At 45.7% G+C, this 15,901-nt stretch overlaps 1 protein-coding gene across 8 annotated transcripts in view; it reads right to left on the bottom strand.

Moving 5' to 3' along the window:
• Nucleotides 1-15,901, bottom strand: part of LOC128704854 (nose resistant to fluoxetine protein 6) — a 76,385-nt gene that overhangs the window by 14,332 nt on the left and 46,152 nt on the right. For all 8 annotated transcript variants that reach the window (XM_070104368.1, XM_070104366.1, XM_070104365.1 and 5 more), the window contains exon 12: nucleotides 1,050-1,143. In XM_070104368.1, the coding sequence (XP_069960469.1) occupies nucleotides 1,050-1,143 (94 nt within the window). The remainder of the gene's footprint in view (nucleotides 1-1,049; nucleotides 1,144-15,901) is intronic.

Raw genomic sequence — 15,901 nt, 5'->3', positions numbered from 1 at the left:
AACTTCGAGGCCCAGTCCCTGGACCCATTATGTACCTCTGTAATCTTTTGACTACCGCCCACAGGATGGGTATGGGGTGACTACCGCCCACAGGATGGGTATGGGGTGCATAATAAACATACTAAACTAACGCCAGCATACTCCACCAATTTTCAAAAGTCTGAATCTGCTCACCATTAAGAACATCCATACTGATTCATGTGCCTACTACATACACAGAACAATACACGCAAATATAAATAAACCCTCTACTCAAACTTCTCCTCACCAACTTAAACAGGAAACATGACCACAACACAAGACACAGATCTCTTTTTGATATACCTTGTCTCCATATCACACTGTGTAAAAACTCTGGTGGCCTGGTGGTTAACCTGGAGTTTACCTGGAGAGACACAGATCTCTTTTTGATATACCTCGTGTCCATATCACACTGTGTAAAAACTCTATGCACATAAAGGGCCCCAAAATATGGAATTCATTACCAGAATATGTTAAAGTAACCCGGTCTGAAAATCAGTTTAAGACTCTTCTCAAAAGTCACTTAATCACCCTAGACTAAATGCTAAATACTCAGTACACACTTACTCACCTATGTACTCCCACATCATAACTTCAACAATCACTTTGAACCTTTTATTCATTGTTGACAGGAATATAATTGAATCATTTTCACAAAAAACATTTTCAAATATATCTTTTGTCTTATACAAATTTTGATTCATTTATAATTAATAATTTACTGTACAACTATGAAATAATTACTATCCTACTGTACAACTATGATATAACCCTTAGTGTTACGTAGTCTGTAAGCCAATAATGTTAAGTTCGCCCATAATGTCTAGGCATAATAGAGGCTCTCTTTACATTGCAACCCACTATTGTAAATATAAAATCTCATTGTACTGTTTGCAAAGACAAAATAAATAAAGCAATAAAATGTAGCATTAATTGCCCTTGTGTCCTTTTACCAAATAACAATAACAATAATAACATAGTGCTCTGGTACCTCACAGGACAGACTTACCAAACGTCACATCACTTACCAATCTTCCTGCGATAAATCAGTGGGATGAGCACTATGGGAAGTACAACGTAGACTTGTGTGTCAACTGCAGTGTACCAGCACTGTCCTAGACACTGAAAATATACTACTGCTTTATTTCTTGAACTACTAGTAGTAGAAGTATATTGTAGTAGTGGTAGTATAGTAGTAGTGGTGGTATAGTAGTAGTGGTGGTACAGTAGTAGTGGTGGTAGTATGGTAGTAGTGGTAGTATAGTAGTGGTAGTATAGTAGTGGTAGTATAATAGTAGTGGTAGTATAGTAGTAGTGGTGGTAGTACAATAGTAGTAGTATAGTAGTGGTGGTAGTACAGTAGTAGTAGTATAGTAGTAGTGGTGGTATAGTAGTAGTGGTGGTATAGTAGTAGTGGTGGTATAACTGTAGTAGTGGTGGTATAACTGCAGTAGTGGTGGTGGTATAACTGCAGTAGTGGTGGTATAACTGCAGTAGTGGTGGTGGTATAACTGCAGTAGTGGTGGTGGTATAACTGCAGTAGTGGTGGTATAACTGCAGTAGTGGTGGTATAACTGCAGTAGTGGTGGTATAACTGTAGTAGTGGTGGTATAACTGTAGTAGTGGTGGTATAGTAGTGGTGGTGGTATAGTAGTAGTGGTGGTATAGTAGTGGTGGTGGTATAGTAGTAGTGGTGGTATAGTAGTAGTGGTGGTATAGTAGTGGTAGTATAGTAGTGGTGGTGGTATAGTAGTAGTGGTGGTATAGTAGTAGTGGTGGTATAGTAGTAGTGGTGGTATAGTAGTAGTGGTGGTATAGTAGTAGTGGTGGTATAGTAGTAGTGGTGGTATAGTAGTAGTGGTGGTATAGTAGTAGTGGTGGTATAGTAGTGGTGGTGGTATAGTAGTAGTGGTGGTATAGTAGTAGTGGTGGTATAGTAGTAGTGGTGGTATAGTAGTAGTGGTGGTATAGTAGTGGTGGTGGTATAGTAGTAGTGGTGGTATAGTAGTGGTGGTGGTATAGTAGTGGTGGTGGCATAGTAGTGGCAGGCATAGCAGCAGTGGTGGCATAGCAGCAGTGGTGGCATAGCAGCAGTGGCAGGCATAGCAGCAGTGGCGGCATAGCAGTGGTGGTGGCATAGCAGCAGTGGTGGCATAGCAGTGGTGGCAGCAGTAGCAGCAGTGGTGCATAGCAGCATGGAAGTGTGCAGTATAGCAGTGGCGGTGCAGCAGTGCGGCACAGCAGCAGTGGTGGCATAGCAGCAGTGGCATAGCAGCAGTGGCAGAAGCAGCGGTGGGCATAGCAGCAGCGGCACATAGCAGCAGGTGGCATAGCAGCGCGGCACAGCAGCAGGTGGCATAGCAGTGGCAGGTGGCAGGCAGCAGCACGTGGCAGTACAGCAGCAGCGGTGGCACAGCAGCAGTGGCATAGCAGCGGCGGTGGCACAGCAGCAGTGGTGGCACAGCAGCGGTGGTGGCATAGCAGCAGTGGCGGCATAGCAGCAGTGGCGCATAGCAGCAGCAGGCATAGCAGCGCAGGCATAGCAGCGGTGGCATAGCAGCAGTGGCGGCATAGCAGCAGTGGCGGCATAGCAGCAGTGGCGGCATAGCAGTGGTGGCATAGCAGCAGTGGTGGTATAGCAGCGGTGGTGGCATAGCAGTGGCAGCATAGCAGTGGCAGGTAGCAGCAGCAGGTGGCATAGCAGCGGTGGCATAGCAGCAGTGGTGGCACAGTAGCAGTGGCAGGCAGCAGTGGCAGTATTAGCAGTGGCAGGCATAGCAGCAGTGGCGGCGTAGCAGCAGTGGTGGCATAGCAGCAGTGGTGGCATAGCAGCAGTGGCGGCATAGCAGCGGTGGTGGCATAGCAGTAGGTGGCATAGCAGCAGTGGCATAGCAGCAGTGGCATAGCAGCAGTGGTGGCATAGCAGCAGGTGGCATAGCAGCAGTACAGCAGCAGGTGGCATGCAGTAGCAGGTGGCATAGTAGCAGGGTGGGGCATAGCAGCAGTGGTGGCATAGCAGTGGCGGCGGCATAGCAGCAGGGTGGTGGCATGCAGTGGTGGCATAGCAGTAGTGGCGGCAGCAGCAGTGGTGGCATAGCAGCAGCACAGCAGCAGGCGGCATAGAGCAGCGGCACAGCAGCAGCGGCAGCATGAGCGGTGGCACAGGTGCAGCGGTGGCATAGCAGCAGTGGTAAGCAGCAGCAGCAGTGGCAGCAGCAGTGGTGGCACAGCAGCAGTGTGGTACAGCAGCAGCAGCACAGCAGCAGTGGTGGCATAGCAGCAGTGGCATAGCAGCAGCAGGCATAGCAGCAGTGGTGGCATAGCAGCAGTGGTGGCAGGCACAGTAGCAGTGGTGGCATAGCAGCAGCGGTGCGGCATAGCAGCAGTGGTGGTGGCACAGCAGCAGTGGTGGCATAGCAGCAGTGGTGGCATAGTGCAGTGGCATAGCAGTGGTGGTAGCAGTAGTGGTGGCAGTACAGCAGTGGTGGTACAGCAGTGGTGGTGGCATAGCAGTGGTGGTGGTAGCAGTGGTGGTGGTATAGCAGTAGCAGGTGGCATAGCAGTGGTGGTGGCATAGCAGTGGTGGCATAGCAGTGGCAGTAGTGGCATAGCAGTGGTGGCAGGTAGCAGCAGTGGTGGCATAGCAGTGGTGGCATAGCAGTGGTGGTGGCAGTAGCAGTGGTGGCATAGCAGCGGTGGTGGCATAGCAGTGGTGGCATAGCAGCAGTGGTGGCATAGCAGTAGGTGGCATAGCAGCAGTGGTGGCATAGCAGCGGGGTGGCACAGCAGCAGTGGCATAGCAGCAGTGGCAGGCATAGCAGCAGTGGTGCATAGCAGCATGTGGCATAGCAGTGGCAGTACAGCAGTGGTGGCATAGCAGCGGGTGGTGGCATAGCAGTAGTGGCGGCATAGCAGTGGCAGTATAGCATGGGTGGTGGCATAGCAGTGGCGGTGGCATAGCAGTGGCAGTATAGCAGTGGTGGTGGCATAGCAACGGTGGTGGCATAGCAGTGGTGGTGGCATAGCAGCGGTGGTGGCATAGTAGTGGCAGTATAGCAGTGGCGGTGGCATAGCAGTGGCAGCATAGCAGCAGTGGCGGTATAGCAGCAGTGGTGGCATAGCAGTGGCAGCATAGCAGTGGTGGCATAGCAGTGGTGGTGGCATAGCATGGGTGGTGGCATAGCAGTGGTGGCGGCACAGCAGTGGTGGCATAGCAGTGGTGGTAAGGCACAGCAGCGGTGGTGGCACAGCAGTGGCAAGGTAATAGCAGTGGTGGCATAGCAGTGGTGGTGGCATAGCAGTGGTGGTGGCATAGCAGTGGTGGTGGCACAGCAGCGGTGGCACAGCAGCGGCATGTACAGCAGCGGTGGTATAGCAGTGGTGGCATAGCAGTGGGTGGTAGGCATAGCAGTGGCGGTGGCATAGCAGCAGTGGCATAGCAGTGGTGGCATAGCAGTGGTGGCATAGCAGCGGTGGCATAGCAGTGGTGGCATAGTAGCAGTGGCATAGCAGTGGCGGTAGTAGTAGCAGGTGGGCAGGGCAGGTGGCGCGGTACAGCAGTGGTGGTGGCACAGCAGGTGGTGGCAAGAGCAGTGGTGGCAAGCACAGCAGTGGTGGTGGTATAGCAGTGGTGGTGGCATAGCAGCGGTGGCATAGCAGCAGTGGTATATCAGCAGTGGCAGCGGCGGCATAGCAGCGGTGGTGGCATAGCAGCAGTGGTGGCATAGCAGCAGTGGCGGCATAGCAGCAGTGGTGGCATAGCAGCAGTGGTGGCATACAGCAGCAGTGGTGGCATAGCAGCAGTGGCAGTACAGCAGCGGCACCATAGCAGTGGCAACGGCACCATAGCAGCAGGCAGTGGCACCATAGCAGTGGCACCACATAGCAGGCGGCAATAGCACCATAGCAGCAGTGGCAATGGCACCATAGCAGCAGTAGTGGCACCATAGCAGCAGCGGTGGCACCATAGCAGCAGTGGCAACGGCACCATAGCAGCAGTGGCAATGGCACCATATAGTAGTAGTGGTAATGGTACTATAGTAGTGGTAATGGTACTATAGTAGTAGTGGTACTGTAGTAGTAGTGGTACTATAGTAGTAGTAGTGGTACTATAGTAGTGGTACTATAGTAGTAGAAGTAGTGGTGGTGGTACTATAGTAGTAGTGGTACTATAGTAGTTTACCTGGAGTTTACCTGGAGAGAGTTTCGGGGGTCAACGCCCCCGCGGCCCGGTCTGTGACCAGGCCTCCTGGTGGATCAGCGCCTGATCAACCAGGCTGTTGCTGCTGGCTGCACGCAAATCAACGTACGAGCCACAGCCCGGCTGATCAGGAACTGACTTTAGGTGCTTGTCCAGTGCCAGCTTGAAGACTGCCAGGGGTCTGTTGGTAATCCCCCTTATGTGTGCTGGGAGGCAGTTGAACAGTCTCGGGCCCCTGACACTTATTGTATGGTCTCTTAACGTGCTAGTGACACCCCTGCTTTTCATTGGGGGGATGGTGCATCGTCTGCCAAGTCTTTTCCTTTCGTAGTGAGTGATTTTCGTGTGCAAGTTCGGTACTAGTCCCTCTAGGATTTTCCAGGTGTATATAATCATGTATCTCTCCCTCCTGCGTTCCAGGGAATACAGGTTTAGGAAACTCAAGCGCTCCCAATAATTGAGGTGTTTTATCTCCGTTATGCGCGCCGTGAAAGTAGTAGTAGTAGTAGTGGTACTATAGTAGTAGTAGTAGTAGTGGTACTATAGTAGTAGTACTATAGTAGTAGTAGTAGTGGTACTATAGTAGTAGTAGTAGTAGTGGTACTATAGTAGTAGTAGTAGTGGTACTATAGTAGTAGTAGTGGTACTGTAGTAGTAGTAGTGGTACTATAGTAGTAGTAGTGGTACTATAGTAGTAGTAGTGGTACTATAGTAGTAGTAGTGGTACTATAGTAGTAGTAGTGGTACTATAGTAGTAGTAGTGGTACTATAGTAGTAGTAGTGGTACTATAGTAGTAGTAGTGGTACTATAGTAGTAGTAGTGGTACTATAGTAGTAGTAGTAGTGGTACTATAGTAGTAGTAGTGGTACTATAGTAGTAGTAGTGGTACTATAGTAGTAGTAGTGGTACTATAGTAGTAGTAGTAGTGGTACTATAGTAGTAGTAGTGGTACTATAGTAGTAGTAGTAGTGGTACTATAGTAGTAGTGGTACTATAGTAGTAGTGGTACTATAGTAGTAGTGGTACTATAGTAGTAGTGGTACTATAGTAGTAGTAGTGGTACTATAGTAGTAGTGGTACTATAGTAGTAGTAGTAGTAGTGGTACTATAGTAGTAGTAGTGGTACTATAGTAGTAGTAGTAGTAGTGGTACTATAGTAGTAGTGGTACTATAGTAGTAGTAGTGGTACTATAGTAGTAGTAGTGGTACTATAGTAGTAGTAGTGGTACTATAGTAGTAGTAGTGGTACTATAGTAGTAGTGGTACTATAGTAGTAGTGGTACTATAGTAGTAGTGGTACTATAGTAGTAGTAGTGGTACTATAGTAGTAGTAGTGGTACTATAGTAGTAGTAGTGGTACTATAGTAGTAGTAGTAGTAGTGGTACTGTAGTAGTAGTAATATTGACCAAAAGCTCCAGCTGCGGGTCATCACATAAGTAAGAACCGCGTCAGGAAACACGTGTCCTGTTTCCTGACAAACTTGACCTAACTTAACCTATTATCATTATTATTATCATCATCATCATCATCAGGAGGTACTCGTCACGCAGTCAAGTAGAATTGTCAACGAAATAGGATAACTAAAGAAACAGAAAGGTGAATATTACTATTCACAAAAATTGGGTATTTAGGCCTATTTTTATATATTATTAACATTAAGATTTATGTTAGATGTTCTGAGAGCTAAACTGAGGCTTAGGTGCAAGAAATATTTATAATTATAATTATTAAATTTACCTAATATTCCTTCAGGGGTGAGAGTCTATATAAAACGAATTATGCCCCATTATAAAATTTTACAATAAAACCAGTCTTAGTTGTGGCTAGTATTATGACTCAAATGGACTACTGTACAAGGACGAAATTAGTACGGAGAAGTTTGTATTATATTTACAGGAAGCTGGAAGTTGAAGTTACTAAGATCGTGTATGTGTAAATTACGTAGGAAAACCTGAAATAGATAGATGAAGTGATTTATTTCCACTGAGTCCTTAATAGAGATTTAACGGCTAAGTAACTCTGGTGTGTGAAAATCATTCACGCTGTGTCTACTCACCTACTGCCTTCCTAGCTGGCTCGCCTACTGCCTTCCTAGCTGGCTCGCCTACTGCCTTCCTAGCTGGCTCGCCTACTGCCTTCCTAGCTGGCTCGCCTACTGCCTTCCTAGCTGGCTCGCCTACTGCCTTCCTAGCTGGCTCGCCTACTGCCTTCCTAGCTGGCTCGCCTACTGCCTTCCTAGCTGACTCACCTACTGCCTTCCTAGCTGGCTCGCCTACTGCCTTCCTAGCTGGCTCACCTACTGCCTTCCCAGCTGACTCACCTACTGCCTTCCTAGCTGGCTCGCCTACTGCCTTCCTAGCTGGCTCACCTACTGCCTTCCCAGCTGACTCACCTACTGCCTTCCTAGCTGGCTCGCCTACTGCCTTCCTAGCTGACTCACCTACTGCCTTCCCAGCTGACTCACCTACTGCCTTCCTAGCTGACTCACCTACTGCCTTCCTAGCTGACTCACCTACCGCCTTCCCAGCTGACTCACCTACTGCCTTCCTAGCTGGCTCGCCTACTGCCTTCCCAGCTGGCTCGCCTACTGCCTTCCTAGCTGACTCACCTACTGCCTTCCAAGCTGACTCACCTACTGCCTTCCCAGCTGACTCACCTACCGCCTTCTCAGCTGACTCACCTACCGCCTTCTCAGCTGACTCACCTACCGCCTTCCCAGCTGACTCACCTACTGCCTTCCCAGCTGATTCACCTACTGCCTTCCCAGCTGACTCACCTACTGCCTTCCCAGCTGATTCACCTACTGCCTTCCCAGCTGACTCACCTACTGCCTTCCCAGCCGACTCATCTACCGCCTTCCCAGCTGACTCGCCTACTGCCTACCCAGCTGACTCACCTACTGCCTTCCCAGCTGACTCACCTACTGCCTTCCTAGCTGACTCACCTACTGCCTTCCCAGCTGACTCGCCTACTGCCTTCCCAGCTGACTCGCCTACTGCCTTCCCAGCTGACTCGTCTACTACCTTCCCAGCTGACTCACCTACTGCCTTCCCAGCTGACTCGCCTACTGCCTTCCTAGCTGACTCACCTACTGCCTTCCCAGCTGACTCGCCTACTGCCTTCCCAGCTGACTCACCTACTGCCTTCCCAGCTGACTCACCTACTGCCTTCCCAGCTGACTCGCCTACTGCCTTCCTAGCTGACTCGCCTACTGCCTTCCTAGCTGACTCGCCTACTGCCTTCCTAGCTGACTCACCTACTGCCTTCCTAGCTGGCTCGCCTACTGCCTTCCTAGCTGACTCACCTACTGCCTTCCTAGCTGGCTCACCTACTGCCTTCCTAGCTGACTCACCTGCTGCCTTCCTAGCTGACTCACCTACTGCCTTCCAAGCTGACTCACCTACTGCCTTCCTAGCTGACTCACCTGCTGCCTTCCCAGCTGACTCACCTACTGCCTTCCCAGCTGACTCACCTACTGCCTTCCTAGCTGACTCACCTGCTGCCTTCCTAGCTGACTCGCCTACTGCCTTCCAAGCTGACTCACCTACTGCCTTCCCAGCTGACTCACCTACCGCCTTCTCAGCTGACTCACCTACCGCCTTCCCAGCTGACTCACCTACTGCCTTCCCAGCTGATTCACCTACTGCCTTCCCAGCTGACTCACCTACTGCCTTCCCAGCTGATTCACCTACTGCCTTCCCAGCTGACTCACCTACTGCCTTCCCAGCTGACTCGCCTACTGCCTTCCTAGCTGACTCACCTACTGCCTTCCCAGCTGACTCGCCTACTGCCTTCCCAGCTGACTCGCCTACTGCCTTCCTAGCTGACTCACCTACTGCCTTCCCAGCTGACTCGCCTACTACCTTCCCAGCTGACTCACCTACTGCCTTCCCAGCTGACTCGCCTACTGCCTTCCTAGCTGACTCACCTACTGCCTTCCCAGCTGACTCGCCTACTGCCTTCCCAGCTGACTCACCTACTGCCTTCCCAGCTGACTCACCTACTGCCTTCCCAGCTGACTCACCTACTGCCTTCCCAGCTGACTCGCCTACTGCCTTCCCAGCTGACTCGCTTACTGCCTTCCTAGCTGACTCGCCTACTGCCTTCCTAGCTGACTCGCCTACTGCCTTCCCAGCTGACTCGCCTACTACCTTCCCAGCTGACTCACCTACTGCCTTCCTAGCTGCTGAAGAAACTCATCGCAAGAAAGTCAAGCTTCTCAGGAGTTCCTACCTAGCATCAACTATGTACTAGAAATGGATAGCATTGGTAACAAGAACGACAGCTCCTCACTGGGTGTGAAGCATGGGTAACAAGAACGACAGTTCCTCACTGGGTGTGAAGCATGGGTAACAAGAACGACAGCTCCTCACTGGGTGTGAAGCATGGGTAACAAGAACGACAGCTCCTCACTGGGTGTGAAGCATGGGTAACAAGAACGACAGCTCCTCACTGGGTGTGAAGCAAGGGTAACAAGAACGACAGCTCCTCACTGGGTGTGAAGCATGGGTAACAAGAACGACAGCTCCTCACTGGGTGTGAAGCAAGGGTAACAAGAACGACAGCTCCTCACTGGGTGTGAAGCAAGGGTAACAAGAACGACAGCTCCTCACTGGGTGTGAAGCATGGGTAACAAGGACGACAGCTCCTCACTGGGTGTGAAGCAAGGGTAACAAGAACGACAGCTCCTCACTGGGTGTGAAGCATGGGTAACAAGAACGACATCGACAAGCGACAACGTACATTGGATATCAAAAATGACATGAATACATCTTATCACTGAAGGCAATAAACAACCAAGGAAGCCAGAAAGACTTAGCAGCATACGATCACCTAATAAATACCTGAAATGAGACTAAGTAATCACTTCACAGACACGAATGAAAATCTACACACTTCTACACTACATAACATACATGGTGAAATAAGCCCTAAAACATGGATATATTTATTTATCCTTATCTGATGTATCCCGGCTTGGAATGCTACAAAAATTAATAGAATAAAAATTTTTTAAGTAAGTATATACAAGTTACTGAAAGCTTTAAAATAGATCTTACGATATAGATACTAAATTTAACATGACAAAAAAGACCACTATTATCGATCTCTAATATATATATATATATATATATATATATATATATATATATATATATATATATATATATATATATAGTGATGAAGGCGGCTCACTGGCTCATTCTACAGAGTGGCTCCCACAGTATGGCTCCTTCTGAAAGGGCTGCGGCTGAGTGGCTCCTTTTCCTGAGTGGCTCCTTTTCACAGCTATGTGCTAATGACCTTGACCTCGCCCTCGAGACCACCTCACCCTTAAACCCCCCACCCGCGCCCCCCCACCCACGACCCCCACCCGTCCCCCGCCCTTGCGCCCGCCCGCGCCCCCGCTCTCCACCCCACGCCCACCCCTCGCGCCCGCCTGCACCTTCTGCAGCGTCGTCCGGAACGCCCCCGCTCCCCGAATGCGGTATGAATATTCATACCGCATTTATGTTGCATATCACATTTCCTCATCCACATCATCCCTAAAACATCCTTCCTTATTCATTCCGTATATCTCCTAGAGTTGTTTTAATCCCGATGGGCCCATCACGACGTAGGAGCCAGAGCAACCATCACCACTCCAACACCACCTACTACACTCTGGCTCCTACGTCGTGATGGGCCCGTCGGGGTTAAAACAACTCTAGGAGATATACGGAATGAATAAGGAAGGATGTTTTAGGGATGATGTGGATGAGGAAATGTGATATGCAACATAAATGCGGTATGAATATTCATACCGCAATATGTCAAGTATAGGTTTTTGGTGTATGTCTTAGTTAAGATGTGTATGTCTTAGTTGGAGGTGAATTTCTTAGATTTGGTGTGTATGTCTCATGTCTTAAATTTGTGATTGAAATGTATAAGATGTGGGTGTCTGTGTATTATTTTTTTGTGATAGTGATATGTTATAGTGCTCATGTTATGTTATAGATGTTGGTGGAAGTGTTGTGGTATTTTTGTGTATGTCTTATTTTTGTGTGAATGTTTAAAAAATAAGTGTTTTCAGTGATCATAGTAGTTTTGAGATGCATGATCTTAGATTTTTGGTGATCTTGGTGATGAGTGTTGATAGATGACGGTAAACATGATATGGAATTGGTGATCGTGATTTTTGTGTGAATAATTATAAAAATGTGTGTTTTCTGTGATCTTGGTGGTGGGGTTATAAAATCTGGTAATCGTTCTTAGATAATGTAGGGTACAACAGGTTGAAACAAGGTGGGTTGGGTGTGATGTTACCAACCACCAAGTAACACAATGGGAGTGTGACGTCACTGGAGGTGAGCTCGTCGGTCCTGTGAGGTGTGACATCATGTGTTGGTGGTAGTGAGGTGAGTGCGCTTAGATATTGTCAAATATGATTTTTTTGTGTGTGAAATGTTTATAAAAATGAGTGTTTTCTGTGATATTAGTGATTTTTGAGGTAAGTGAACATGGGTGATTGTAGTTGGTGGTTGTCTTAGATTATGTGTGTGTACAAGATATGTTTTCAGTTGATGGTGATCATGTACTAAGTGTTTGCATATTAGGTTTGTGTTCATGCTTTTTTTTTTTATGCGCCAAATGGGGAGGGAGTTCTTGGTTATAGTGATTTGAGGGGATTTCTATAAAAAGGATGTTAGATGGTGATGTTAAACTTAGTTTCTGGTGATTTTGACGGTGATTTGGTAGTATTCAGTGGTGATTTGGTAGTAATGTACCTGTAGTGTTTTGGGAGTATTCGGAGGTGTTTGATGGTGTTCAAATGATGTGCAGAGTATTTTTTGAAGATGATCAGTGGTGTTCAGAGTTGGTTCAAAGTTAGTCAGTGTGTTAGATATGGTAATGTCTCATGTCATAAGTGTACGAGTTAGTTTTTTTTTGTGCTAATGTTGTAAAGTCTGGAGAATGAGGGAGGAGTTTGGTGGATGAGATGTAATTTCGGTTAATGAATAACAAAAAGGCACAATACCGTGACTGGAACGATACACAAATAACCCGCACATAAAAGACAGAAGCTTACGACGACGTTTCGGTCCGACTTGGACCATTGACAAAGTCAATGGTCCAAGTCGGACCGAAACGTCGTCGTAAGCTTCTGTCTTTTATGTGCGGGTTATTTGTGTTGTGTTTCGGTTAATGAAATGTGTAAGTGAGAATGATAATGTGAATTGGTGGGTGAGTTAGAGAAGACAAAATGTTATGTGATCTTAGTAAAAGTATAGATAGTTTTAGTGATCTTCGTTATGATGATGTTTTAAGAGAATGTGTACAAAAAAAAAAAATGTGTGATCTTAGTGGTGGGGTTATAGAATTTGGCAGGCGTCTTGATTTGTGGTGATCTTAGATATTGGAGATATAACAGATATGTGTTTGTGTTAGTTTTGGTAAAATGTCTCATGTTATGAGTGTTTGAGTTAGTTTTTGTGTTAATGTTGTAAAGTCTGGAGACTGAGGGAGTAGTATGGTGGATGTGTTGTAATTTCAGTTAATGAAATGTGTAAGTGTAGATAAAATTAGAGATGATAAATCTTATTTGGGAGTAATCAAAATGATATTTTGGAAGTGCTTCAGTGTTGTTTGGAAATGTTCAAAGGTGTTTATGTGAGTATTCAAATGATTTATGAGAGTGTTCGAAGTAATCTTGGGGTTGTTCTGTAGTGAGATGATAAAGGTTGTGGATGAGAGATATTGAGAAAAGGTGGTCTCAAATGATGTATGAGAGTGTTTTGAAGGTGTTCAAAGTAAAGTGAGGTGTGTGTGTGTGTGTGTGTGTGTGTGTGTGTGTGTGTGTGTGTGTGTGTGTGTGTGTGTGTGTTAGGTGGTCATAGAGTTTTGTGAATATCTTGGTTACAGTGATTTTAGTGGATTTGAGATGGGTGATGAGATGCTTTTGTGGATGTGAAATGTGATTTTTGTGTGTGTTCAGAAGAGGTGTGTTGGGAGATGGGTGAGTGGATGTGAAGAAATGTGGGTGAGATGGAGAGGGGTATGGGGAGGGTTGTATTAGAAATTTAATGAAATATGGGGAGATTTTACTGAAAATAAAGGTAATGTGTGAATATTTTAAAAAGAAATTATATAATTGAAAAGTTATGATATATTGGAAAAGAATGGAGGGTGTTGAAACATGTCGCAATAGTTGGGTAGTGAGATTAGTTGATGCGAGTATAATATCAATTTATGTGGATACAAGGAGATGGGTATGGAGAGGATTTTATTAGAATTTTAGTAATGTAAAGAGGAATGTGTATTACATTTAAGATTCAGTAAAAAGAAGGGGAAAAAAATTGTGAATAAATTGGTAATTGATGAGGGTTGTGGGTAATGTAGTCGAACTAGAGATACCAAAAAAGATGATATAAGTGGGTTGTTTTTGTGACTTTTTCTGATGAAATTAGTTAAAACGAGAAAAAAATTGTGGGTTGTGGGGTGTTGGTGGTCGTGGGTGTTGTTGTCGAACTAGTGATGTCGAAAAAGTGGTTATAAGTTGTGGGTTGTTGATGTGACTTTTTCTGATGAAATTAGTTAAAACGAGAAAAAAATGTGGGTGTTGTGGGTTGTGGGTGTTGTTGTCGAACTAGAGATACCGAAAAAGTGGTTATAAGTTGTGGGTTTTTGTGACTTTTTCTGATGAAATTAGTTAAAACGAGAAAAAAAAATTGTGGGTTGTGGGTGTTGTGGGGTGTGGGTGATGTGGGTTGTGGGTGATGTGGGATGTGGGTGATGTGGGATGTGGGTGTTGTTGTTGTGACTGTGATGAAATTAGTTAAAACGAGAAAAAATTGTGGGTTGTTGGTGATGTGGGTTGTGGGTGATGTGGGATGTGGCTGTTGTGGGATGTGGCTGTTGTGGGTTGTGGGTGTTGTGGGATGTGGGTGTTGTTGTCGAACTAGAGATACCAAAAAAGATGTTATAAGTGGGTTGTTGTTGTGACTTTTTCTGATGAAATTATTTAAAACGAGAAAAAATTGTGGGGTGTGGGTGTTGTGGGTGTTGTGGGTGTTGTTGTCGAACTAGAGTTGTTGAAAAGTGATTATAAGTGTTGTTGTTGTTGTGACTTTGATGAAATTAGTTAAAACGAGAAAAAATTGTGGGGTGTGGGTGATGTGGGTTGTGGGTGATGTAGTATGTGGGTGTTGTGGGTGTTGTGGGATGTGGGTGTTGATCTTAGTTTATGGTGTTTTTGGTGGTGTTTTGAGTGTATTCAGTGGTGTTTTAGTAGTATTCAGTGGTGTATTTGGGAGTACTCAAATGGTGTTTTGGAAGTGTTTCAGTGTTGTTTGGAAATGTTCAAAGGTGTTTTTGAAGGTGTTCAAATGATGTGCAAGAGTACTTATGAAGGTGTTCTGGGAGTATTCAGAGGTGATTTGGGGGTGTTCGAATGATGTTTTTGGAGTATTTAAAGGTAATTGATGGTGTTTTTTGGTGATGTTCAAAGCAAAGTGTTTGAGTTAGTTTTTGTGATAATGTTGTGAAGTCTGGAGACTGAGGGAGGAGTTTGGGTAGTGAGTTGTAATTTAATGAAATGTGTAAGTGCAGATAAATTAGAGCTGTCAAATCTTATTTGGGAGTATTCAAAATGATATTTTGGAAGTGTTTCAGTGTTGTTTGGAAATGTTCAAAGGTATTTTTGTGAGTATTCAAATGTTTTATGAGAGTGTTTTGAAGGTGTTCAAAGAAAAGTGAGGTGTGTGTGCGTATTAACTTCGTAATATGTAAAATTGTGACTAGTGAATTTATCGAAAAGTGGTTATAAGTGTTGTGGTGACTTTCTGATGAAATAGTTAAAACGAGAAATATGTCTAGACTTGTGTTGTATTTTGTAAAGAAATTGTGGATTGTTGTGGGTATTAACGAAAAAAATGTGAAATTATTTGGATTATCCTGGGTTGAGAGTGAAAATGTTTTCCCTATGTTGTATATGAAATGTGTAATACTGAGATTGGGGAAGTCGACAAGATTCAGCCTGTGTGTGTGGGGTCATCGCGTGACGTCACTGACATAGGGGGAAGTCGACAAGATTCACCCTGTATGTGTGAGGTCATCACGTGACGTCACTGACCGCCGAGTAAACACAGGTGGGGTGACGTCACACTTGTTTAGACCTGTAGTAAGAGAAAGTACCATGCCCCATAGGAGGAGTTCATTTGAATGCTTACCCTGAGAGGGGGGAATCCAAAAACTTGATCCGAGGAAATGAAGTCTTGGTATTATCAAGAAAAAAAACTTGATCCAAGGAGATGGAGTCTTTGATTTCGAGAAAAAATTGATCCGAGGAGATGGAGTCTTTGTATTATCGAGAAAAACTTTGATCCAAGGAGATGGAGTCTTTCGTATTATCCAGAAAAAAAATTCGAAAAAATTTGGGATGGGGGTGAAAGTGGGGGGAATCCAAAAAACTTGATCCAAGGAAGTAGAGTCTTTGTATTATCGAGAAAAAACTTGATCCAAGGAGATGGAGACTTTGATTTCGAGAAAAATTTGATCCGAGGAATTGGAGTCTTTGTATTATCGAGAAAAAAAAATTCGAAAAAATTTGGGGTGGGGGTAAAAGTGGGAGGGGGAACCTCAAAAATTTGATCCGAGGAGAGCACAAGAAATTCAAAAAAATTCGAAAAAAAAATCGGAA

This window comes from Cherax quadricarinatus, chromosome 91 (assembly GCF_038502225.1).
Source record: "Cherax quadricarinatus isolate ZL_2023a chromosome 91, ASM3850222v1, whole genome shotgun sequence".
Taxonomy (NCBI): domain Eukaryota; kingdom Metazoa; phylum Arthropoda; class Malacostraca; order Decapoda; family Parastacidae; genus Cherax; species Cherax quadricarinatus.
This window is presented reverse-complemented; position numbering and strand designations above follow the sequence as displayed.